At 42.2% G+C, this 27,469-nt stretch overlaps 1 protein-coding gene across 2 annotated transcripts; it reads right to left on the bottom strand.

The window, feature by feature from the left end:
- Positions 1-1,845: 1,845 nt before the first annotated feature.
- On the bottom strand, positions 1,846-21,485 carry GOSR2 (golgi SNAP receptor complex member 2). 2 transcript variants are annotated; one of them, XM_079131137.1, is made up of 6 exons: positions 21,349-21,485; positions 12,959-13,023; positions 11,409-11,517; positions 10,481-10,613; positions 7,590-7,730; positions 1,846-3,992 (listed from the first exon to the last, which is right to left on the bottom strand). In XM_079131137.1, exons 1-6 carry the CDS (start codon positions 21,375-21,377, stop codon positions 3,831-3,833), a joined length of 639 nt encoding a protein of 212 aa, XP_078987263.1. In that variant the 5' UTR covers positions 21,378-21,485; the 3' UTR covers positions 1,846-3,830. The 2 variants fall into 2 exon arrangements, with proteins under 2 accessions (XP_078987263.1, XP_078987264.1); XM_079131138.1 differs by lacking the exon at positions 7,590-7,730.
- Positions 21,486-27,469: the final 5,984 nt, after the last annotated feature.

Genomic DNA, 27,469 nt, shown 5'->3' with positions numbered 1-27,469 from the left:
TTCAGAAGCCATTTTTGGCAGTACTCTGAGAAGTCCAAGAGTAGCTCAAAGCCACTGCTTAGCAGGAAAAGTTGGTCTAAAGGGAACCCAATGAAATCTGTCAACATCAAAGGCACCCAGGACAATTCTCACAGACCAGCCATAAGTAGGGTTGTGCCGCCCCCTAGTGGCAAGGTGCAGGCACAGCGTCCGCCTTCCACTTCAGAAGCTCCCCCAAATCCTCTCCCCTTTAATTGGGAAAATGTTCCAGAACAAAGAACTTGCTGTTTAAAGTATGAATAGTCTGCAAAAGCTTGATCTGCACCTGGTGCCAGCAGGCTGCCTTGGTCCCCGTGCACTTCTGGTTAATTCCCACACCCTTACCAAGTGTCTCCAGGAAGGAGTGGGAGGCAGGCTAGTGCAGATCTTCGGGGATGTGGGACAGCCAGACAAGGAGCCAGTTTCTCTGGGACACCCAGGGTGGCCCTCAAAGTCACTAAAATTCAACCATATGCACAGCAGGGGTAGCAGGACATACCTCAGTGTTGGTGGAAATTAATGGGGACACAGGAGGGAAACTTCCTAACTTCCAGTAAGGATTATGCAGAAGCTGAAGTCAGTGGCAGTAAGGATCTGGGTTTTTCCTGAGAACAGGTGACAGCCCCACCCCATCAGTTAGTAAAGGACGGTGCTTCTCTGCCAGGGCTCAGAGCCACAACAGAGATTCCCCAGTGCATCTGCAGGATTCTCAACCTGCATTTGAAGTTTTCTCTGCACTGACATTCTGTTGCTTTGATTGTGATCCTCATTTTCTTTCCCATTTTAGTTTTTACCTGGGATTGAAGCCAGGTCCTCATGCACACTAGGTAAGCACTCCACTAAGCTACATCCCCAGCCCGAGTTATTTCCTGTCTCAACTCTCTTCTGGAACAAAGGAGGCTATAAATAACTTTATTTTTGGACTTGATGGGCATTGCTCTTCACACATGTGTTTTTCAATTCTGGGAATCAAACCCAGGACCTCACACATACCAGGCAGGTGCACTACCACTGAGTTCCACCCCACAGTTCCTTTGCACATGTATTTTGAATTCACACTATCAAATTCTATTACCTTTGATTAAGACAAAAGCCTTAGAAGAGACAGTGGTTCCAAAATAACACATGTAAGAATGACCTCGGAGACAAAAAATGTTCTCACTCAGGTCTGGAATAGGCCCCAGGAATCTGTAATTTTTTAACCCAGCTGCTTTGGAGGCAGTCAGTCCAGTCCCAGGCCATGGAACTGTGTTTAAGAAACTGTCCTGGAACCATAAAAAAGGGTATTACAATGTCAATTCTTTTGTAAAGTATGATTTTCTAAATAAAATAAATCTCAACTTTGTTCAGCTGTTGTTTCAAAAATGAGTGGAAATTCAAACTTGCAAATCAAATCCATTTACATTCAACAGGGAAAGTGGCTTTAGGGAAAAACCCAGCACGAAACCACCTATAAAATCAGGACTCTTGCACTTACTTGGTCTTAAATCTGGTTCTTCTTAAAGGACCAGACCTGGAGCAAATATCCATGTAATAAGGGTGTTCTAAGTTCCTCCTGGCAACCCATTTCAAACCACAGCAGGCAAAATAACTGCTGCACCAGGTGGCAAAGGCTGCCTTTTGGAGTTTCTGGCTAGTTCCACCTAAGAATTCACCTCAACCCCATTAGAGGGCGCTCCTCCCCCAGCCTGGGACCCTTTCCTGCATTCAGGGCTGTGGAGACGGCAAGGCCAAGTATTTCTCATCAGACACTGGACATGAAATGGGAAGGAGGGCAGTTTTGTGACAACAGCTCTCAGGGCCCCTGAGTCACCACACAGACTACCATTCCCAGTCCCAGGCGGTAAAGACTCACACACCACCTCCACAACTTTTATTCCAAAGTAGGAGAACCCACTGCGAAGGTGTGGCATGAAGATTTCAGCAATCACTATAAAAGCAAGTGTGGAAACTGGTATCTACTACAAAAAGATGCCCTACCAGCCAACAGGGCTGGGGGTTGGGGGATTTCTGTCTCCCAGAATCCAAGTCCAAATGGCTCAGTTGCAACTTGCACACCTTCTTCCAAAGTGTACTGCCTGGCAGGATCCTCAGGTGCCGAGACAAGATGGCCAGGTCTGTGCAGCCTAATAATCCATTTTATGGACCCCCAAGAGCTCTGTGATAAGTAAGGGGAAGATTTCAAAATGCCTCCCCAAAGGCAGTTGAAGATGCTGCAGCCCCACTGTCCCTGCTTCAGGTCACTGTTTTTGCTCTGCAGGGCTGTCGATCCTTTTTAGAAGGGGTCAGAGAGTCCTCCTTCCTGGAAATCTAAGGTCCCTCTTTAGCCCAGATGGGTAGGGGTAATGGACATCCCTTCTGATCAGAAGTCTGAAATTAGTATCCAGGAAATTCATTTTAAAGATCTTGGACAATTAAGAAAATTCACCAAAGGAGGAGTTATGTTACAGATATGCCTGAAGAGACCAATATTGCTACTGAAATAGGTGAGTAAGGGAGGGAACAGAATATACATAGCAGAAGGGAAACAAGACAGAAGACAGTTCAAGATATAAGGAACAAAGACAGCATGTAAGTAGGACGATCAAAGGCGGAATTAATACTGACCAGGTTTCCAGTCCTGGGGAATTCTGAGTGTTCGGTTGCTTTGCCATAAGGCTAAGTCTAGGGCTGGTAGGACACGCAGGGCCTCTGACAGATGAACAACTATGCTAACCAGGTCTTTCTGATACTTTCAATTAATCACATTAGATGGACTTCAAGACAGACTGGCTTTATAATAAATTCCACAATACTCCAGGTATTGGTACAGCCTTAATCCAGGGCTGGGAAGAAGAGAAAGGTTCTGGTTCCTGGAAAGTATCATGAGGACATACATAACAGGGAAATCTCCAGGGTAATTACCCTGGGTAGGCAGGTGCTAATGTATTTCAAAGAAGAAAGAGAACCAAAGAATTAAGAGATGTTAGAACTAGAGATAAGACTATAACTGACAAATCACTAACCTTTGCTCTTTGCTACCTTCTAAGAGGCAAAGGTTCACCAAACCCTGGGCATAGGTGTCCAGCTGCAGTCTCTGAATTTTAAAAGAGCTAACCATTCTATTAATACTTGAAAAAAAAAAAATTGTGACTTGGGTCTTTAGACTGAACACTCCCAGGAACACTGGCCTCATGTCAGAAAGGACAAATGCCCAGCAACCACAGTGTGGAAAAGCTTACCCTTATCAGCAATAGCTTTAAAGTCTCTGCTTCTCCTAGGTAGCTGCTTCCAGGAAAGGATGAGTGTTAGCAGTTAGTCATCTATATGTCATTTGTTTGGGGGAGGGTGGCTAGGAGCAGGAGTATGTAAATTGATCCACTACAACAGGTGCAGGAAAAGGCCTCTTCCCTCTCCTTTCTGCTTTTGCTCCAGTCTATCCATTAGGAGCCACAAAGGCTGCTGATGACAAGGTGTGAACAGTGTGGACAGGCCTGCATGTAAGGCTCACTGCAGAAACCTTCTCCAGGTGCACACCCAGTCACGTGGACAAAGCCACCAAAGCCATCCCTTCCCTCCCCCAGTCAGAGTGAGGGTGAGAGAATCAGAACTTCTTTCACTTACTAAGTACCATGCATCTTGGTGGCACTAGCTCCCCAAGATGTCACAGAAAACAGCAGTTTGATCACAATTACTCCCAAGTGGTCTTCACAGTTAAGGCAGGCATACATTTCAAAAGGTGGCTTCCAGGCCCTTCTCTCTCTCACGTGCACACACTCACACTCACACAGTCGCACGGTGGGAACGCTGTCCAGCCACTGGGTGTGGCTGGCTCATGTCAGGTACTGCACCACAAGGAACATGACCACACAGGTGAGCAGCATCCCGCCGATCATGAAGTACTTGTCCTGGAAAGCCCTCTTCTCAATGAGCCGCATCACTGTGTTAGATAAGCCCAGCATGTTGGCAATATCAAGGATCTTTTTCTGAGTCCCCTGCAGCAGATAAGAAGAGAAAGAAAACAAAAGACTGACCCACTGTACAAATGGTGGGTGGAGGTTATAACGTGCTGGGGGCTTTACCAGTGGATTTTCTTGGTCATGCCCAGAGCATATAAAAAAACATCCACCAAGAACAGATTCACTCTCCTATAGTCGATTTTTTGTTTTTGCCAGAGTCGAAGGAGTAGCATTTATTCAAGTATAAATAAAAACGGAATTCTTACAGGGGCAAGAGGGGACCCCCATAGGGGTTGCCCAGGTCAAATGGTTTTTGATCTAGGTACCACAGCAATGCAAAGGAGAAAGAAATATCTGTTCCACAAATGGTGATGAAACTGACTGCATAACACATTGTCATTTACATGTATTGCACATATACATACATTTCATACACATCATTTATTGTTATGTGTATAAAAAGTGAACCTGACACTGTGATAAAAATTAATTTGAGATAGATCACAGAATTAAACATAAAAGCTACAACTACAATAAGGCTTCCAGAAAACAATAGGAAGATATCTAAAAACTGGAAACAATTCAAGTACTCATCACCCACAGGATGGATACACCAATCAGTTCTATCTGCACAGTGGAATACTGTTCAGCAATAAGAAGTATCTAGTTACCATCCATAACCAAACATGTAACAATGTGAACCAACCTCAAAAATATCAGAGGAAGATGGTACACACAAAATAGTAGTATGAATGGTTATATGCTTTCAGTAACAGGCAAAACTAATTTAAGGTGAGATAAATCAAAACAGTGGTTGCCTGGGGTAGATGGGTAGTTTGACTAGGGGCAAAGGGATCTTTCAGGGGTAATAAAAATGATCTGTAACTTGACAGGAGTGCTAGCATGATGCTTTTGTTAAAATGCACTGAACTGTACAAATAAGCTCTGTATGCCTCACTACATAAATTATACTTCAATAAACAAATTTAAAACTCAAATATATTTTTAGAGACCACATTGAAAAACTTCCTTGGCTCCCTACCTCTACTAATCCTTGTTACTAGCCTGTTCACTTTGTAGAGTAGAATCTTTAGGGATTCTACTGGGTATAACATGTGGGTCAAAGTCCACATTTATGAGAAGGTTTGATGTGGGAAAAGATGAGAACACAACAGACAGACACCAACACAAAGACCAAAAGCCTCTTATATAAATGTTGCCACCAAAACAAAAGGATATTTTATTACTAAATCAACAGTCAAAATCATCCAGCCTACCATTCTTCACTGCTTTCTAATATTTAAGAATATTTAATTGTTCATGAAGTAACAAGTATAAATGAATGCAGGGAAGACCCCAAGTTACTTATATACACAAGTCACTCATCATACTTGGATGGATGGATGTAACTTACACAATCCATTCTTCCTTTTTCTTCTTTCTCTTACTAGGGATTAAACCCAGGTGTGCTCTACTCCTGAGCTACATCCCCAGTCCTTTTATTTTTTGAGATAAGGTCTAAGTTGCAGAGGCTGCCCTTGAACTCACCATCCTCCTGCTTCAGCCTCCAGTACTAGCAGATGGGATTATAGGTAAGTGCCATTGTGGTTTCCACATCCCCCCCTTTTTTTTTTGGTACTAGCGTTAACCCAGGGGCATTTAACCACCAACTCACATCCCCAGCCCTTTTAATTTTTTATGTTGAGACAGGGTCTCACTAAGTTGCTTGGGGCCTAAATTGCTAAGGCTGGCTTTGAACTTGTGATCCTCCTGTCTCAGCCTCTTGAGCTGCTGGGATTAAAGGCGTGCACCACCTACTTTCTTAAAATGAACAGTTTCATAAGCAACCGAGAGAAGAGGCCAAGGAATAGGAATAGGAGGCATCACTGACAGAGCTTCAGAACCGACATTCTGCCCACACAAGGGTTAACCAGCTTTGTGAAAAAAGATCTCCAGGGTTGAGGTGAGGCTCAGTGCAGAGCACTTGCCTAGTGTGTGTAAGGCCCAGGGTTCCATCCCCAGTACTACAAAATATTTAAAACACAAAAAAAGACAAAGGGAGAACACGCACAGACTCAAGTTAAACTTGTTTGCTGTCAGAGAAGACATACTGGTGATAGTGAAAATGAACTTCTCGCTGAAGAGCCTGCTGAGCTCACAAAGTGCAAACTGATCAATGTGAGGTTCAAGAAACAAATTTCTAAAATCACCTAACTGTAACTTTTGAAAAAAAATAAATAAAACTATTTTCAAATTTGAACTGACCTAAATCATTAGGGTGCTTCAGCCCAGTTCTTTCATACTCTTTCCAGTGTTCCTTTCAAATGATTTAGGCAGAAAAATCCCTGACAAGGGCAGGTAGAGGGAATCAAGAGGCAAAAGAGGTAACAGACTAGGTGTGCACAGCAAAGTGAGTTAGAAACTTTGAGGTGCAACCTCCAATGCCTCGACAGGCTCCTCAGCACTTCATCACTGCAGGTGGCAGAAGGTAAGTGGGCTCCTCAATGCCACCAGACTTCAAGGAAGCTAATCTTTGCTTTAACAATAAGCTCTACCCCCCACTGGCTCTTCCATTAGTGTGATATGGAGTCTTGTCCTAAAAGGGCTCTACTCTTCAGCTGAGGTATGGAAAAGAGAACAGCAATTCTTCACAGAAAGGGTAGGGTCATCAACAAGTACCCGGCTAAATTAGTGCAGGGCGCTATTCTGAAAGGCAAGCACCCACCGAGGTCATCTGAATTGCTGCAATTGTCAGCATGGGGATGAATGTCTCTGGCTTGCCTGACCCTCTCCCTGGTAAGGATGGAAGGGGCTGTTCAGAAATGTGTGGAGTCCTACAGAGCTAACAGCTCCATGTGGTCCAACAAAAACTAAGATAAAGCTCACACTTTTGAGTGACAGTTTCTCACAGCTCAGTGGCTGGGAGTTCTTCATTACAGGGACCACACCCTGATAACAGGCAGAGCACACCCCATCAGACATTGGGGATGACACAGGAAAAGGGCTGAGGTTGAAACACCTCAACTAACAACAGAGTCTGTGTCATGCTCCTGTAAACCATACCCAGGGGGTCAGAATCTCAGTGCCAATAGGACAGGGCTTCTAGGAATCCTTACAGCTAAGGAGAGAATGAAGAGTCACTGAGGATCCTCACTATGTGTTCTAGAAGCTTAGAAGCAATCTACGGAGAAGCTATCTACTGCAGTTTTAGGCAACCCAAAGACCCACCATGGGAATGCAGGACTGAAGTAAGGCAGTGCACCGTTGAGGTCCTAAGGGAAAACCAGCTTAGGATGCAGTTGCATCTTCATTCCCACAAGAGCACAGCAGATTCTATAACAGATCTTCTCAGCCTATTACTGGTCCCTTTGTAGTAGCAGTCAATTCCACGTAGGTTCAGTAGATGGGGAAAGACCTGGATACCAAGAAAGGCCACTTTATGGCTCAGGAATCTGATTACTATGGGGCTTACAATAATTCAACTCCAACAGGAAGAACCAAAAACTCAAGGAAAACCCTTGCTGTTACAATATCAATTTGGGGGACACATAATCAAAATGTAAACAGAGTTTCAAACTGTTGGATGAGGCCAAAACAAAAGGCCTTCTCCCTGTTCTCCAGTAGGGACCCCACCTTCAAGGTCAGTCTCTGGGCCCTCAGTCCCTCCAGAATACTGTGCCCGCCTCCAATGAGGTCATCCATGCCGTGGTGAATGCTGTGGAGGGAGGAGTTAAACTGCAGTGATTCATCCATTGGTATGGTGGTGTCAGAGTCCTGTGAAAGAAATGCAGGCACTTGATTAACTATGCTTGCTAGTCAGCTCCAGGGGTCCCACTGCTTCTGACTGTTCTGCCTTGCAGTCAAGGCCAAGCCAGAACAGCCAGAGGGAATAATGCAAGAATCAGAGAACCCAACAGGGAAGAAAAAGCAAAGCAATACAGAGAAGAGCAAGCTCCTTTCCTCAAACTGTTGCTCTTCTGCTACCCAAGTATTGCTGATTTTGGCCTCTGTATCATTTCTTCACTTAGGAAAAACTTCTTCAAGATCTCATAAAAGTTTCTCATAAAAGCTTTCTCTGACTACTAAGAAAGCTTTCCAAATGTTCCTTGACTTGGCTTCCCCTTAATGCAGTATTAAATGTTTGCTTTTGTTCTTTAGCTATTTTACCTATAGCTTATCCCTAAGATTAGATTGAGACCAAGGATCGAAGAGCCTCTGCTTTCTATTGAAGGCCTAATAGTGTTCAGGATGGGAATATACTCCCAAGGAAACAAGAAAAGTGCTAAAAAAAAAATAAATAAATAAAATGGAGAAGAAAAAAAAAAAGAATAAAGGTTGAGTATTCCTTACCCAAAATGCTTGGGCCCCAAAGTGTCTCAGATTTCTGAGTTTTCAGATTTTGGAATATTTGCGTAGATTTTGCCAGGTGAGTAGCCCTAATCCAAAATGCTTCTTTAGGTCTTGTAGCATTTCAGATTTTGGATTTTCAGATTAAGGATGCTCAGCTGTACTGATCAAGAGCTTTCTACTTTACAAGTTCAATACTGTAAACTCACTCTATCCTCACTCTATGCATTACTCTAATTATTCTCATTTTACAGATGAAGAAACAAACTGCAGACAGATGGAATAACTTGTCCAAGATCACATAGCTGGTAAGAAGTCCAGCAGGACAGGAATCCTGGTACTAAATTCAGGGACTGCTCTCTTAACCATACCAAAGAGAGAGACCAGGATCAATCCTCACGGCTCTCATTTCACCCTCAACGAGGACTGAGGACAGAAGCAAGTCATCATCAACTGTGACAATATTCTTTTCTCCTTCCTGCCTTCTGACAAGTACAAACTCCTGCCAAGCAATGTTTTGACCACCTGCACCCCAGTTCCCATTGATACATAGATTAAGCCTTCTTTTCTCTGCTGCTCAAGTTCAGAACCATCTCTCACATGCAACTTTTCAATCACCCCTACTAACACAGGATTATCACAGCTAAAGGAATCATTAATTTTTTCACACTTAGCTCTCAGCACCTTAGTGTTCTGCACAGAGCAAATGCTCAGTGGGTCAAAGGACTCCTATGTTTGAAAAAAAATCAATGAGCCAGGTGCAGTGGCACATGCCTATAATCCCAGTGGCTCAGGAGGCTGGGGTAGGAGGATTAAAAGTTTGAGGCCTGCCTCAGTAACTTAGTGAGATTCTGCTTTAAAATAAATAAATAAATAAATAAACAAACAAACAAAGGGCTAGGGATATAGTTCAGTAGTAAAGCACACTTGAGTTCAATCCCCAGTGCTCCCCCCTCAAAATCAATGAGATTTCTCCTCATTTGATTAGAATTCACTGAATGCCTTTTATATGCAAATCTTTCTTACCTTCCTACCAGAAAAAGGTATCTCTGATAAGTCATTATCTCCCAGGAAAATGTGTTATAGTTCCAGATGGCAATATGACCAGGAAGAAGTTTCATTTGGCAAGTTCATGTTTACTAAGGGCTCACTGTATGCACAGTCACATCAGGCTGGTAAGTAACAAAATAATCCTGAGAGATATCCCTGGCCTAAAATATGCCTGATGCAACATGGCAACTACCAAATCCCACACAACATCATTTAGTGTGTCTTTATAGAGCATTACATTTTTGAACTGTTGGTCATTCTGACCTGACTGCTTATCCTGGGGAAATAAAACCTGTGGAGGCACATTCTGATGCACTGGGGGAAATTCACTGCAATGCACAGATGAAGCAATAAGAGTTTTAAACATCTGCAAAGTGGGAAAAGTTGTGAATTCCAGTAATAAGCTTAGAAAGCTGATACCCCTTCAGAAAATAAAACCCTCTAACAAAGAACAAAATATAAAACCCAGACCCATCTCATTTGGTAGAACACGTTATGCAGGATACAGAAAAGGTCAGTATGTTCTACAACCATGTGCAGGGACTGATCCTATTGAGACTAAAGGACAGGGACAATGGTGTCTAAGAAAGGAAATATGCAAACCATCAGGCCATTTTCAGATTCGAGCCAAGCATCCATCCAACACTGAACATCTGTTAACAAATTCCTCTAAATTGCTGTTCAGACTACAGGCAAAAACATTTTAATGCATCTGACGCTGGAACCACACACATACACACCATAATGGCAAATGCCTGGAGGCAGCTTTGAAATGCTGCCTTCTCTACTAGTGGTCTAAGTTCTAATCATCTGTCTCTATCTGATGACAAAAACATTTCGACCATGTGAACTTTCACCTCTGTGCATTGGACAGCTGAACCAGGTAATTTTCACCTCTGCCCATCCCTCAATTTAACTGCTTCCTCTTCAGGTTTTTGATTGGAAAAAAGAAATTCCAGTCTAGATTTAGTTTCGGTGGCAATGCACAAAGTCCCCTGTCATTTCCAGTTGGTCTCCTCCTTGTCAGTCTGTTTCAGATATCCCCCTACAAAGATGAAGCTCAGTGACCTGAGCTCAGCCCCAATAATCTGTCAAGTGTCTACCAACCCCCTTGGTGCCTGGCTTACGTTAGTGGTGAAGGTCCGAGAGAGAAGCTCCTCTCGCTGTCTCTCCTGCTGCTCCCTGGCATAGCGCCGATGCTGGAAGTTTCTGAGAGCAGTCTGCAGGTGCTGGACATCATACTTTAACTGGTCAACTCGACTGGAATTGATGGAGAGACAGATTAAATTCCAGGAACCCAGTGTGGGACAATTGAGGCAGCCAGAGGACAGAGGACATTTCCTTACTTTTCCCCTGAAATCTGATGTGGATACTGAAAGTAGAGAGGCCTGAGGTTAAAGTGGATGCTCACTCACAAGGTTTCAGCAGTTTTCTTAAATATCTGCTGGTTTCTGATTCTAGATGCATGATAGGAAACAGCTGACAGGAAGCAGGTTTGATGACCCCTATGGATTATATCGTGCTCCTGGAAGAAGCCCACCAAAGGGCATCTTTGAGGCAAAGCATCAGTGAAGTTTCATAAAACTTTTAGGAGCAAGTAGGGGCTGGGTGGAGGTATTGAGGGTGGTTTCATTTTAATTTCATGGTGGAGTATCACACATTAGATTAGTATTTCATTATAAACAAGACTGATTGAAGTAAGAGCATGATTTCATTTCAAACGAGAACCCAGTAGGAAACAAACAGCAGAGCCAAATTCCCTGGCAGCATTAGGCTTCAAATGGTCAGGGGTATGGTCAGAAAAACAGAACTGGAGGCAAAATTCCAAAACACCACCAAAGAGGTATTGGATCTCAGGCTTCTGGCAAAAGACTTCACAGGCTTTGACTATAAGGGGATAACACTCAAAATTGTGACCTATAGGGGAATTTATCTTTGCGCTGTCTTAGTTTTTCAACATTTACATGGATTTTCAGAACAGTCTATCACCTCCCTGGGAGGAAGGCCTTCCCCAGTGGCCTGGGGATCGGGGCCATGTCTGAGGTCAGCACTTACAGTTTGGCATTCTGTCTTTTGTTAGGGGGTTCCTTGCTGGACAAAATCTCCAAACGTTCTAGACGGCTGAATATCTGGTCTATACTTGCTTGGATTTCATTTTCTACTACTGCACAAAAGAGAAAAAAAGAATAATTGCTGGAAAAGAGACAGCAAACTTAAACTAAAATGATAAATCAAACATATTTCTCCCATATCCAATAAACTAAAAAATAATGTATTTCAAAAGGAGAAAAATGTATACACAAATGAACAATGGAATAAAATTCAAGATATACTAAAAATATTTCAAACACACAAATGCATGCATACACACACACACACGCCATAACAATGACAATGTTTTAAAAGCTAAAAGTACATCTATAGATCCTAATTTTAGAAAATAAAACATTAAAAGGTTGCCCAAATATTTTAAGTCAAGTTTCCATATATAGGTCTCTCTTCCTTTGAGATTGGTCTCAGAAAAAAAAAATACTTAGTAAAAAAGAATGCCAATTGGATTCCCCACAGTAATAAAGTTAAAAAAAAAGGCACAAAGGAAAGAGAAGATTAGTATGGAAACATAAAGACAAGAGTTCCCTTAAGGCTTTCTGTAGGAATGGGTGGGCTGAGCTACACTGGAGTCCCCAAAATAGATCAAGTATCAATAGGAAAGGTCTAGAAAGAATCCAGAGGTAAAAAGATATGAAAAATAGAGTAATTTTCCTTATCCCTTTTGATAAGACAGTCAAAATGACCTCTTTTCCATTTCTAATCATGTAACAATGAGATTGTTGGGAAGGCAAACAAAGTCGAGTGGACAGAAACTGAACTGTGCACAAAAGAAAGCATCCAGGCTCCTTGCCCCACCAAGAAGTGATATCAGTGGCACTGCCCCTTTCTAGGCCTTTGCGCCTGCAGCAAACACAAATGGTTCAGATTAGGATGCTGTGGGGCACAGAGCCAAGAGAAGAGATGCTTGAAGCTGTGGACAGAGATGAGGGAACCAAGAAAGGGTACGGCGAGACCAGGCAGTGAGGTGACAGGAGCTTCTGCAGAAGTGTCTGCACATCAAGCCAGGATAAACAGCCCTTTCTTAGAACAGAATAAAGTCAAGTAACAAAACCCAGCAAGCTTCTCATAGGAAACCAGTGTGGGAACTAAACTAATTAATATTGCTATTCATTTCTGAATAATCCTCCTAAAAAGCCAGAGTTCTCAGCTTAGAAGAAATGGCCAATTCCAGTTAAACATCTCTGAATTTTTATGGAGTACATTCCTCTAAGGACTAGGTAATTAGATTAAGACAGATGGGGAAAGAACTTCTATTCCCATAGGGCCATGTCAGGTTGAGTGGAGGGGTAATGGGGGATAAGACTTGTGGGATTCCAAAGGGCACAATCACGGAAATCAGTGACTTTGCCATAGGGTTTTTCTGTCCACCCTAACAACAAAATTCATTCCACACTGAATCATTAAGCCCTGAGGCAGAATGCAGTCAGGAAACCCAGCCCATTAGCACCATGTCATCAGAGAAAGGACTCTGGTCTCCGTAGTTAATTACTCACAGTGCAGAGACTGCTTGTCTGCCGTCTCCAGGCGTCCCATGTGAGACTGGATCTCGTGGACCTGCCTATCAAAGGAAGAGGGAGGAAATGAGTGAGACAGGAATAATCAACAGCACTTCAGTGAGGAAAGACAATTTTTTCTGATGCCAACATGTAACTGATTTAAACTGACAGCATTGCTGAACTGAAAAATTTGTATATGGTGCTTTGGGCCACATGTTTTGGCAGTTTTTAATAGCCAAACACTAATATTAAAATACCGATAGGCATTTAGTGAGTGCTTACTGTATCTAAGACACTGCTAAGTAAATAACCCTGTGAAGAAAGTACTATCATTGTCCTCATTTTATAAATAAGATGACTGAAACCAGAAAGGTTATGTAACTTGTTCGAGGTCACACAGCAAGTGATAAACCTCAACTGAGATCCAACCAATCCCACTATCTGCTCTATGACCCAATGTGCTGAGCGCTGGTCTGTACTAGCAAGAGTCAAAGGGCAAGGGAGATAGAATCCTTGTCCTTGAGAAACAATGTAATTAGGAATGACAGGCCAGATAGACATGAAAAAGCTCTGAGAAGATTAACAAGAAAACCAACACACATGAACGTAAACAAACAGAAAGTTAAGGAGTTTTGCACAGTGGTGTGAAGCAAAAGCAAATAGAAGGGCTGGGGCTGAGAAAGTGTAAGCTGGAAACTGTTGTGGATGGAGGAGTTCTAAATAGCACTTTAAAGATAGAGGACAGGCTTTAGTGAAGGAAGATATTAAGAAAATGATATGCCAAAATGCACACAAGGCAGGCTGTGTGGATTACTAGCAGGGTGGCCTGCTTGAAGGAGAGTTGGTCGGAGAGGACAGGAGGATGAGGAAATTATTCAGAGGAAGGCCCGAAAGATAGGATCTCCTGTTTGGTAAACATCTTTCCCTCGCAGTAGGAAGGGATTGCCATCTGATTTGGAAATGTGACAGGATCCCAGGTATCAGGCAACAACCCTCTGGTGGCTTTCCAGGACTGGCCAAGGTCACCCTCAGAACCCTGCCGAGTAGTTCCCCATCATCAGTCCCTGGACTATTACTTATGCTAGCCCCAACAGCCACCTCTTGGAACTTACTGTCTCTTCACATTAGAGCCCAAGTGAAAAGGGCCTCATCCCCAGGTCTGAAGGGAAAGGTCACTAATCTTCCTTCATGGTGAGTACCACTAACTGTGACCCCAAATTTACCAATGCCAGTCAGCCAGGAGCTCAAATTTGGTTTCAGCTTGCCTCCAGTTTTTCTGGGGCCCCCTGTGGCTTCTAAATATGACCCAGGACACCAGAAGCTAGGCCACCTGTCTAAACTTCCAGAGTGCTGCTACACAAGACTGTGGCCCTGAGAAGCAGCTAGAGATCACTACTAGAGCCTGCAACTAGACAGCTGCTTCAGTAAGGTAAGTCCAGGATATTTTGGAATGGGGGGATGTGGAGGTATCGAGGCTGATGTAGAAATGCAGTTTGAGGTAACCACCATGTGGAACACCTGGATCAGGGTAACCAAAGGAATGGTTACGGAGGACTGAATGGTAACAGTGACTAACAGCAGAATTAGGACTTTACTGAAGACCTGGATATAGACAGTGAGGTAAATGTTCAATGGTGCCTTAATAAGGCAAATCAGAAAGTTGGCAGCAACATCAGCAGGAACAGCAATGTAAAAATACAAAAATCTGGGGAGGGGGGCAAAGACCAGATAAGATGACTCTGAAGACATGTTGAGGGACAACCTATCCCACCTGCTATTAAGACTTATTACAAAGCCATAATAATTAAAATATGGTAGTAGTGTAGCGACAGATGGACAAAGATAGACAAACCCTAACCTTGACCTAAAAGGAAACAGTTTCCATGTATTTGGGAAGTTGGTGACATAAATCAATGGAAAATAACCAACGGCAATACATGCTAACACCTCTATTTGTTATCCATATGGAAAAAAGACACTTTATGAAACACACACAAAACTCAAGGTGGCTTACCACCTAAATATAAAAAGTAAGGCTTTCAAACTTTCTAAAGAAAATACAGGCATATGTAAGTGGCCTCAGGTTAAAGAAGAATGTTTACTATACGACAAAATGCAAAAAATACCACAAAGGAAAAGACTAGAAGTTTTGACATTAAAGCAAAACAAAACAAAACAAAACAACTTATTTACACCAAAAGCACCATTAAAAAAAAAAAAATTTAAAGGTCAGGCATGGTGGTGCACATCTATAATCCAGCAGCTCAGGAGCCTGAGGCAAGAGGATAGAAAGTTCAAGGCCAGCCTTAGCAATTTAGTGAGGCTCTATGCAACTTAGTAAGACCCTGTTACAAAATTTTAAAAAATTAATAAAATGGACGAAAAGGACTGGGGATGTGGTTCAGCAGTTAAGCACCCCTACTCAATCTCTAGTACTCAAATTAATAAAATAAAATAAAGGCAGATTGAAGATGGCTACAGCAGGTAACAAAGGAACATTGTCCAGAGTATATAAAGAACTGCTCCAAAACAAGCCAAACAAAATAATTTTTTTAAATGGACAAAAGGCAAATGACAGAAAAGGACACCCAAATGGCCAATAACTATATGAAGATATGCTCAACATTACTAGAAACTCAGGAAAACATGTCAAAAACAAAGCTCCCCTCAGACTGACAGTTTAAACTGTGAGAACACACACTGACGTGGATGTGGGGAAACTGGAACTCTCAAACGTGGCTGGTAGGAGATGAACTGGTAGAACACTTTAATGGCTTTCTGACAATATCTAGTAGAATCAATAGACATCTGTATGACCCCACATTCCACTTCTAGCAATGTCCTAGAGAGATCTGGCACACACTGAGGAGGCATTTGCAACAAAGGTGTTCATCCAGGGGCCCATAACCCACCATTCATAATTCTAAAACCCAAAATGTTCTGAAAAAACAAATTTTTTATAAGTCTGTAGCAAATTAACTCAGTGGTGAAAAATGACCAGACATGAGTCTATGGTCTTTGTTTATTCCAACAAAGTGTGAAATTTTACTGCAGTTTTTCATGTATCTGGTGGTGCTCTGAAATTTGGGCTGTTACACATCATAGGGTACATGTACCACATTTCTTTCCTAAAAGCTGCAAGAAAGTTGAATTCCAAAGTTGGTTGTTCTTAAGGGTTTCAGATAAAAGACTGTGGACTTTTATGGAAAAAAAAAAAAAAAAGGACTGGTAACAATCCATATGTTCATCAAAAATAGTAATTCAGCAGTTTAATTAAACTATACAAGCAGTTTAAATAAAAGTTAGATCTATGCATAATAACATGGACAATAAGTCTTTAAGATAAGACAGTATTAAACCCCATTATGTCAGTATCATTTTTAATAAATTAAAAAACACATCAAACAGTAATATATATTGCTTGTGGATACAAATATAGGAAGAAGAATAAGATAATGGACAAGAGGGTGGCTATCTTTAGGGCTGAGGAACAAGAACAGGTGTGGCACTTTTAATTTAACTTCTCTGTAAATCAATATTGTGAAACACTTGTTTTTTTAAACAATGGCATTTTTTTCTAAATGCCATTAAAAAAATGGTTTTAAGACAAACTCAAGGACAAATAACAGCATTTGAAAACATATTTTAGAATCAAACAAGAATTATTTCTAGAAAAATATATACCAGAAATTGAATTTGCAAGAAAACTCTGACTCTTGAAAAAACTCAACCTATGTGGGCAAGACAAAAGGCAACTAACACAATTGACACTTCCCTGTAGAATCCCTAGTTGGACATATATTGTCACCAAAGCACAGGTATTAATGAGTTCTGACATATGGGTTATGTTATTCTCTATTTTTATGTCTTAAATATTTCATAAATAGAATAAATATAATATTTTTTTCAGATGTTAAGAGTCAATGGTTAATGAGGATCATTATTTACTCATTCATTCACACATTAAACAAATAAGTGGGATATGCCATCGCAATGGTCCATTGGCAATTAGGAAATGAAATAGTGAGAAAGGAATGAGAAGACTACAGCAAATTTATGTTTATTTCAAGAGGCAATGATAGTTTCTAATATCTTATAAATAGGGCTTGATGATACTACAGATTGAGAGATTCATAGCGGGCTAAACAGTGATACCCAAGGGATACTAGGGAAGATTCCTAGTGTTCATCACAGGGCTGCCTTTGGTTTGTTCGAATTAAGAAAAATCAAATTTTGATTATGAAGTTCACATATGACTGTGCTTCATCTAGTGGTTAGGATGTTCTATGGCAAAACAAATACTAATAGTTTCATTTAGGCTAAAATAGTATGATGAAAATGTGTCAAGGAAGAAAAATATTTTGCCTTTAATAAGTATACAAATACAGACTGACATTCAATTCTGAGAGCCACCTGCTAAAGGTTTTCCAAAATGGACAATGAACAGGATGACTAGGGAAGAGTTCAGAAGTCAAAGGAATGCTCCAATCAGCTCAAGATACTAAGTCTCTGGGAAAACAAAGAAAGAAACAAACAAACTAACTAAAATGGGGTAGCTAGTGCTCTTCAAATATTTATAGTTGACATACAGGAGGAAAAATGGGTTTGCTCCCTGCTGCTGCTTCTTCAGAGAGACCCAGAACCAAAAGGTACATGTCTCAAGATAATAGATTTCAACTTCACAGGAAAAAACCAAGAACACTTATGAACTGTCTCTTCAAGAAAAGGGAAAAAGGGTCACTTCTCTCTTTTTTTTGTACCAAGGATTGAACCCAGGGGCACTTAATCACTGAACCACATCCCCAGTCCCTTTAATTTTTATTTTGAGACAGGTCTCGTGAGTTACTGGCTTTGAACTTGCAATCCTCCTGCCTTAGCATCGCAAGTTACTGGAAATACCCAGTGGGTCACTTCCTATTTTAAAAGATTACATGAACTGTCTTATAAAGGTCTTCCAGACCAAAATCAGAGTTGGAGTGGAAAATTTTGCAAGTCCCTTTCAAGTCTTAGATTCTTCAGGACAGCAGGAGAGATGATAATGCCTCAAAAACATACTTTCACTAGCTTTTGTTTTGTAAGCTAAAAAGGTTAAACTTTAAGAAATTGTAAAAAAAAAAAAAAAATTTACTAACTTCTCCCATTTAGTTTCTAATTGCTTTGAATGAATTAGAGAAGATACAGCTTACATGATTCTAATCTCTACATTCCAAGCTGAGAAGGAATACAAGTCTGACAGGCATGGTGGGAACTACAATATACTAAGTGGAAAATCTGTTTTAAACTGAACTGGAGATTCAGACAACATACACACAACTGGTAAAGAACAGACGATACATAAGTAAGACCTAAGAATGTAGATACAAGAAAAAAGAAGTTTTAACCCTGTTAAGCATGGGGTCCATCCACCATGGGCTTGGGTGATAATAATAACCAAAGACCTAGAAGTAAGCAAGGGGCACTGTTGCTGCTTTAAAAAAAATTAAAATAGAAATAAAAAAAGGTTTACAAAGGATGCAGAAAGGGTTTTAAATGAAACCAGTCTTCCACAAAACTACCCGCCCACCTCCACTGCACACAGCCACTCCGCCTGCATGCTGCCTCCCACCAGCACAAGCAGGAAACAGGGTTTGGAAGTGAAAAGACCTGGGTTAAAGGTCTAGTTCCACTATGTACAAGCTCGAAGTCATTTAACTCCTTGGTGCCTCAGTCTCAACTGTAAAATGGTGATACTAATAGTAACGATTATTTAAAGGATTATAGAACCTAATGCAATATGAAAATGCTATATAACATACACAGCCTTGCATAATTTTTAAAAAATTTTACTAAAAGTAGTGGGAACCACCTAGTCATTTTTAACTTCGCAACTGTCTTTACATTTAGCCTTTATCTCGTGAGAATGCAAACTTGAAAAGGAAAAAAATGATCCTGAGATATGTAATAATTCTTAAACACAGCTGCTCATCAATATCACTTGGCAAACTTATTTGATCAGAGCTTCTTGTGCCTCAGACCTACTGAATCGGAATCTCTAAAGTCCAGGACAGAAGGATGATCCTGGACTACACAGGGGACAAATATGGTCACTGTTACAACCACTGGGATCTCAAAAAATAGAAGCCTGGCCATTAGTTGCCCTATATAAAGTTAGTCTTAATGAAATATTATTTAAGTGTACAATATTTATTGTTTTTTGACCTTTTTTTTCTATTCATTCATTGTTCAGGTAGTTCAGGAGTTTTCAAGATAAAGTGCTGATTTAATTCAAATGTACTTTATGTACTTTCATGCGCATGGCAAGAGATAAATTACAAATGAGGTTCAAAGTTCCAGTAAAATTAATACGTGCAGTTAGTGTCAATTCAGCAACTAGCAGATTAACTTCAGGGCACTGTTAAGCCCACTAAACTTTGCTACTGTGAAAGATCTGTCTTTCTTAGTAACATGAACTTAATTTTGTTTCATTCCTTTTTTTTTTTTTTTTTTTTTTTTGGTGTTGGGGATTCAGCCCAGGGGGACTTTGCCACTGAACTATATCCTGGCCTAGAATCTGCAATCCTCCTGCCTCAGCCTCCCAGCTGGGATCACAGGCATGTGCCATTCAACCTAGTGTTTTATTCATTTTCTAAATGACTCACAGGCTAATTTTTTAAAGTTCCTTCCTATGATTTTTATGTAAGAATAGGGTTTCCCAGTGTAAATGCAAATTCTGTCATTACAAAGTAGTTTCTGTATTTTCACCTACCCAAATCAAACACTTTATTGCCAAAGTAAAGAGCAAGAAACTCATAAACTTGGAAAATGAAGGGGTAGCCAGGCACAGTGGTGTACTCATGTAATCTCAGCTACTTGAGAAGCTGAAGCCATCCTGGGCAACGTGGTGAGAACTTGTCTTGAAATAAAAAATAAAAAGAATTGATGGCTAAGTGATAAGAATACCCCTGAGTTCAATTACCAGTTAAAAAGAGAGTGAGCGAGAGAGTGTGCACACAAAGCCCTAAGAGTAAGAATCCTCTTATTCCTAATGCTCCAAAGCCTGTTGTGAATTCACTATGGAGGCTGCCTCTGTAGTGAATTTTACTTCATTTCTAGGCCTGGGAAGTGTGATTTTAAAGGTTTCATTAGTCGAAATGACAGCATAAATCTGAAAGTTCTTAAAATAGGACAGGTATAGGTATGTATCTCAAAAAATTGAAAATGGACTACAATAGATACCTTAACATTCATAATGGATCATTCTCAAAAGCCAAAAGGTGGAACTAACCCAAGTGTCCACCAATGGATGAACAGACAACAATCTCTAACATACAATGGAATACCATTCAGTCATAAAAAGGAATAAAATTCTGATACATGCTACAATATTGAACCTTGAAAAACATGCCAACAGAAATAAGCCAGACTCCCCGCCCCCTCCCCCCCCAAAAAATTTGTATGATTTCACTTCAGAGACAGAAAATACAACCAAAGTTACTTTAGGCTCTGGATAGGCAGAATAGGGAGTTACAGCTTGGTAGGTCCTGAATTTGTTTAGGTTGATGAAAAAGTTTTGGAAAAGTATAGTACCGGTGTAAATTGTGAATGTACTTAATGTCACAGAATCATATGCTTAAAAATAACTAACACGGTAAATTTATGTTACATACATTTTACAATAAAAACTAAATAAATCATTTTTAAAAATAGGATAGGTATGGCCCCACATCACCATACCCAACTACTTCCCCAAACTCAGGACAATATGAATAAAGGACACACCATGGAATTTTTGTTATGAGAAACTAAGTCAATTATATTTCCTCGAAGGTAACCTGTCAATCAGATGATTGACAAAACTGTGAATGCTACCTGTATGGCAATTTCTTTGTATTACAACACATGGTCTTTAGTAGATATCAAAATCAGAAGGAAAATAACTTTTCGTTAAGTCCCCTGACTTCGCCTTCACGGTTTAGTGAACTTCAAGGGGCAAGGAGTAGATATCAAAATCAGAAGGAAAATAACTTTTCGTTAAGTCCCCTGACTTCGCCTTCACGGTTTAGTGAACTTCAAGGGGCAAGGAGCCGCGTCTGCTCCGTGTCTCCCCCGAGCTCTGCCAACCCCAAGCACCGAGCTGCCAGGTGCTAGAAAGTACTACAACCTGCAGTGCTACTATCCCTTCGCCCAGTCTACTCAGCGGGCAGTCACGGCTTGCAGACCCCAGGAGCCATCCGGCCCAACGTCTCCGTAGCCCCAGGCCGAGCGGGCATCCCGCCAGGGGTTGAGAACTTTCGAGCGTTCCCGGCGGAAGGGCTCGGCCTGTACACGGGCGGACGCCCGAGACCCCAGCCCCCAGGGGCTGGCCTCGCCTGGCCTAGCCTCCGCCCGCTCCCCGACTCTGCCCTCACTTGTGCGTTTGTTGGTACAGCGGCTCCATGTCGCCGGCCCCGCCGGCCCGGGCTCTGGCTTCCTCGGAACACGTCCTCACAGGCCCACTTCCGGCTTCCGGCTTCCTACTTCCTGTCTCAGGACCCCGCCCCCATCCCCCGCTTGGCTAGGGCGCCCGCGATCGCGCCTTACTGGCTGAGGTGGAAAGATGGAGGAGAACGAGAAACGACCCCAAGGGAGGAAAGAATACATGTAGCTAGAGGCTCGGCCTCATATGGGGGATGAGTGGGTGAAGGTTTTTGCCAGGTTTTGTCCAGCTTCCGGATTGAGTCAGGTATTGGAAAGGACAGTCGCGGAGTACTGGAGTGAGGTCCTCAAAGCAAGGTTGCAGACGCGGCTCTTAACTGCGTGCGTTTGCGGGTCTTTGCCGGTTTCCCTGGCGCCTTCTTACCCTGTATTGAATTTGCCCTCCCACTCGCACGTCCATCTCCCTCCTTCCCTTCCCACTTATCCATCCAATAAACCCTCATTGAATGGAGTAGTTATCATGTGTCATGGGTGGTGTGGGGAAAACCCGAGTTCCAGCCCTCCAAAAGGTCGCGGTCTAGGAAAGGAGATAGATATGTATACAAATAAACATTTCCAAAAGGTAGCAAATCCGAAGAAAGCCCAAGAGAATTAGCTGAGCTGGGGTTGTCTTCGGTGGCAGATGCAGGAAATGGCATTGGACCTGAGACTTGGAAGGTCTTGTACACTTCAGTCTTTCCACGGAGACCCATACATAGCGTTTATATCTTTCCAGGCTTTATCTGCAGTTCCTCCCAAGGGAGGAGATGTTCCTCTTCCTTCGACAAGTTGGTGTTTCTATTCTCTTGTATCCTGGATCCCTCCCAGTTTTGTATCCCAAGAGGATGTCCACCCATGAACTTTCTTTGCCTAACATTAATTTCTCCACGTGTATTCACTGAGCATCTACTATGTGCCATGCACAGATATTGGGGATAAGAACACAAAGCAGTCCTCAAATGTCTCATACCTCTCATAAGTCCATTTAGAGGGCTAATCATACACTCCAGATCAATTATCAAGTAGAATATATGCTACTATTGATACAAGTACCATTTCCCTGGGGAAGAGCAAGAAAAGTTGATAGATCATGGACTAAATACCATATGAACAGTGCCTTCAAGAACCAATAGAGTTTTAACAGTATCTTGCATATACTAACCACTGTTTCTTGTATTGCCTTGGAAGAGATGAAAGGGAGGGCATTTAAAACTGAGGGAATAACTTGAACAAAGGAAAATGACCTGCTGTGGCTGGGGTCCTGGGGCTTGGGGCAAGAATAGTATTAGAGGGAAGTTTAGAGCCAGATCGTGGGGGATTGCAAATGTAAGGCTTAGATTTTCATTTGTAGATTTTTGTTGGATGGATAGTTGGAAGCCATCAGAGGTTAGATAGAAGGTTTTAAATTTCTGAAAGTTGTACTTTATTTTATTTTTGTAGTACTGGCATGCTAGGTAAGCACTCTACCACTGAACTACATCCCCTGTCCCCCGACTGTTTTTTGAACTTGCCATCCTCATGCCTCAAGACTCCCAAATAGCTGAAATTACAGACATGCACCACTGACCCCAGCTCTCAAAGTACTTTTATGCCCATATCTTATTTTCCTCTGGGCCCCACGGCATCCCTGTGAGGTAGATAAGGCAGATAAGGAAATTGAAGAAGAGAAGCACTCCCCTCTGCCTCTTGGCTTCCCAGGCTTTTGCATGTGCTCATGCTATCCTCTAAATAGAAGTAAACTCCATCCCTCCATCTTGCACCTTTCTGTCTCATTTCTGATTTTTCTTTTATGGCTAAACTCCTGGGACAATTAATTGATTTATACTGCTGATATTCTCTATAACGACTAGACCTCCAACCTCTCCTTCGTTCTCCCAGAACTTTTTCTGAGGCTCACCAGAGCCCACCTTACTTAGTCTAGTGATGTTTGTCCATAAATCATCCTATATTATATATTCATTGAGCTCATCGTATGTGTCAGGCATAAAGCAAGGGCTAGAACACAAGATGAATAAGATGCTATCTTTCTGCAAAAGTTTAATACACTGGAAGGGAAATTTCTTCTTTCTTTTTCTTTGTTCTTTTTAGTTATATATAACAGCAGAGTGTATTTTGACATATTATACATATATTGAGTATAACTTATTCTATTTAGGATCCCATTCTTGTGGTTGCACATGATGTGTAGTTTCACTGGCTGTGTACTCACATATGAACATAGGAAAGTTATATCCAGTTCATTCTACTGTCTTTCTTATTCTCATCCCTTCTGCCTTCACTTCATTCCCCTTTGTCTAATCCACTGAAGTTCTATTGTTCCCTCCCCCAACCTTATTGTGTATTACATATCAGAGGGAATATTTGGCTTTGGGTTTTTTGGAATTGGCTTATTTCACTTAGCATGATAATCTCCAGATCCATCTTTACCAGCAAAAGTCATAAAGTCTTTCTTTTTTATGACTGAGTAATACACCATTGTGTTTATATACCACAATCTCTTTATCCATTCACCTGTTGAAGAGCTGCTATAAACATTAATATTGCTGTGTCACTGTAGTGTGCTGATTTTAAGTTCTTTGGGTATAAACCGAGGAGTGGGATAACTGAGGCAAATGGTGGTTCCATTCCAAGTTTTCTGAGGAATCCTGGAAGGGAAATTTCTATATGGGTAATTAGAATGTTCTGTGGTGAGTGTGGGGTAGGGGTAATTGGGAACTATGGGGTGATAGGAAGGGGACATTCAGCCTACTTTGCGGATTCCAGAGGACTTCAAAAATGAGGTGATACCCGAACTGAGTCTTGAAAGATAAATCCAGTGGGGATATCATGGTGCACAATGAAACAACAGATAGTTTGATATTACTAAAATATAATGCACAAAATGGCAAAGGATAAGACCAGAAAGGCAGACTGTGATCAAGTCAGTCTAAGGAGCTTGGTCTTCATTTTGTAGGTGGTGTGGAACCCTTGGAGGATTTCAACCTTGAGAATCACTTGAGCAAATTTGCATTTTAGCCTGGTCACACCAGCAGCAGCAGGCCAACGGGCATTGTGTTTGGGGAGGAGGGAGATTGGATAAAGGATTATTTTGTTAGTACTTCATTGGTAAAGGATGCTCTGGGAAATTGTCTATCTACCCATCTTAGCAAGACTGTTAGGGTTTGTCAAGCCCCAGGCAAATATTTTTGTGGACCCTGTCTATATAAGTAATTTGATTTAAAACTGTGTTACAAAACATCGACCCATATAGGAACAGTGGTGTGTCGATGAAGATTGAGAATACTTGACGGAGGAGAGTTACCTCCATGTTTGTTTGTTGTCCAATAAGTGCATATGAAGATCCTTTCACAATGTTCATGAACCCTGGCTGTCTGTGTGGGTTCAGGAACTCTCCCTTCACATTCATATTACAAGCATGCTGTTTCTGACTGGGTTCTGGCTACCAAGAGAAAAGAGGAACAATGCTGGTGTTATTCACAGTGCCATGGCTCTTCAGAACCTGCTTCTATGATCTATGTAGCTCTTCTTGCCCCTCCATTTCCTCCTGCCATGTTTTTAGTGCTGGTTACATGGAGACTCATGATGCTTCATCATCCTTCATTCTGCCCGTGGATATTGGCTTCCAGGGACTCTAAGTTTGTTACCATGCCTCATCAATGATGATGCCAACAGCAAGGTTTGCCTAGAGTATGAAGGAAAGCAAGAAGACCAACTCCCTGGAAGTGTACACTGTGTTGTACACTGGAGGTGTCTAGCAGTGTATCATCCAATATGTCTTCTCTTGAATTCTTTAGGCCTAATGACTGTATTCCTAGAATGTGATCTTTTTCACTGTTGACTGGACTCCTGACTTCCAAACAGTAAAGCCAGTTGGCAGCAGGAGTGGGGATGGGCTAGAGTCCATGGGAGAAGAGAAAAGTCCCATTCATGCAAAGAACGTCTGACCCTCACCGAGCACAGCTTCAGACTAACCCAGTAGAGTGTGAGGGCACTACATTGCCCAGAGAAAAGAGACAACATTGATTGGAAAATCTGGTTGGCATTACAGAATACCAATCTCAAATGGAAAAAAGACTTGGCAATCCCTGGAAAACTGCCTGATGCACAGTTGCAAAGCCTGTAGAGAGAGTGGGGTGGACCAGCTGGACGTTGGAGCTCCACACAGGATAAAGGATGCTGCCACCCTCACTGTTCTGGCATGCTGTAGACTAGAGGCAGCACTATGGTCATAACAGGCTGATAAGAGCCATGGCATTGACCCAGGCAGTTGACTCAACCCCAAAGGTTGATGGTACACTGGCAGTAGCCCAGTCCTGAACTCCTGTATCCAAGGTGAATGGGAATCGCCCACATTTAGCAAGTCAGTACCATTCTAATGGCTAGCTAATATTGTGCAATGCCACAGAAAAAAACACTACACTGTCCAGCAAAAGCAATCTGCTTGGGGCTTGCCCTAGACAACCTCATAGGCATGAGCCCCGAAGCTCTTTAAAGCATCTGGTCAACCCTGTAGATGGTATGGCAAGTCAGAGTACTCCAAAGAGAAACAGACCGGGATGATCCCAGCCACTGAAGGGGGACTTGGAAATTTTCAAGAATAGCACTCCAAAGTATGAGGTCCCCTGAGAACTGGGCCTGGGATGTGGGTCAGAGACCTCACTTGCCTAGCTCTCAGGAAAAATTGTGTTATAGAACAAAGATGGTTCGTATTCTGTTCTACTGCTCCCGTTGAGAGACAGTGTCCAGTTGCATTCCCTTGAGATCTGAACTGGACTTGTAACTTGCTTGACCAATATGGAAAACAGGATGATCCTGTTTTCTCCTGATCCATTGCCCCTAGTGACTGCCCCACCTGTGCCAGTGCACACACACCACCTTGCATAATCGGTATCCACTCTGGATACTTCTAGCTTCCTCTACTAACCACAGAGCTGGCTGAGAAGCCCTCATCACTCCTCAGTGTTCCCTCTGCTTTCCACAAATCCTCTTCAGTGTTGCCCAATGCCAAAACACAATTCGATGTCTCATATGTGGTAAGCCTTTCTATACCTCCCTAGTGCCTCCCGGGCACAGTGATCCCTCCTTATCTCAGCAGACCAAGCCCCGCTTCTGTCCTCATCCATGGTCTTTTCCCCCATGCTAACTAGAGTATCTGCAGCTCTACTCCCCAGGGCCTTCATGTGTTCTGACTTTTGCATAAACTGTTCCCTGTGCCTCTAACACCCTTCCCTGTGTCTCAGGCCTGACCAAATTCTATTCATTCTTCAAGTCTCAACTCTTTCAGTCTCAAATCCCCCCTTGGGAAGTGCCTTTGACGCCCATTCTGGGTCGAACCTTCCCTCTCCCCATCTCCCCTTGCCCCTGGAACTCATTAAAGGTGTCCCAATTCTATCCACCATCCTGAGGGCAGGAGATGTGTCTTTCATTCCTACACAGCTCAGAAACAGGTCTGAGGTAGGTGCTTCTTAAATATCTGTTGCCTTGAAATGGATTCCAGGTGACATTCCTGGGAGGAGAGGAGGTCTGAGGGAGGCAGAGGTGGCATGAGGCTGGGGAAGTTGCAGAGGAGGATGGTCTCCTGGTCGACCTAGTTTACACCTAAGAGACTGACAGAAATGTCTCTCTGGGCTCTTAAGAATAGATTCCCTCTCCTAAGTATTTTCCCTGCTTGGTATTCTGGGAACCCAGAATTATTTGAAAGTTGCCTTTTAGGTGATTTAAAAACTGCCCACGGTAGTGGAGTCATTCTTGCTTAAAGAATCATGACTTGAAGCCAGTGCAGTGTTTTAATGAGACGCTTCCTCTTTAAACGTTTCCACAGTAGCTTCTCATTCTGTGCTCACAGCCACCTGGCAGGAAGCAGGATCAGCATCTCCATCCTGGTCACCTAGACAGGAATACTCAGCTTCAGAGAAATAAACTTATTTGCCTGAACTGGTCAAGCTGGTTAGTGGTTGAAGGAGACAAGGACCAGGCTGCTGTTACATACCACCCTCCAGGTTGCTGTTCCATCATCCTATCTTTTAGGCCCCAAAAGAACCCTGTCACAGATAAATAGACACCTCTGGACAGCTT

This window comes from Sciurus vulgaris (assembly GCF_902686455.1).
Source record: "Sciurus vulgaris genome assembly, chromosome: 3".
NCBI lineage: Eukaryota > Metazoa > Chordata > Mammalia > Rodentia > Sciuridae > Sciurus > Sciurus vulgaris.
This window is presented reverse-complemented; position numbering and strand designations above follow the sequence as displayed.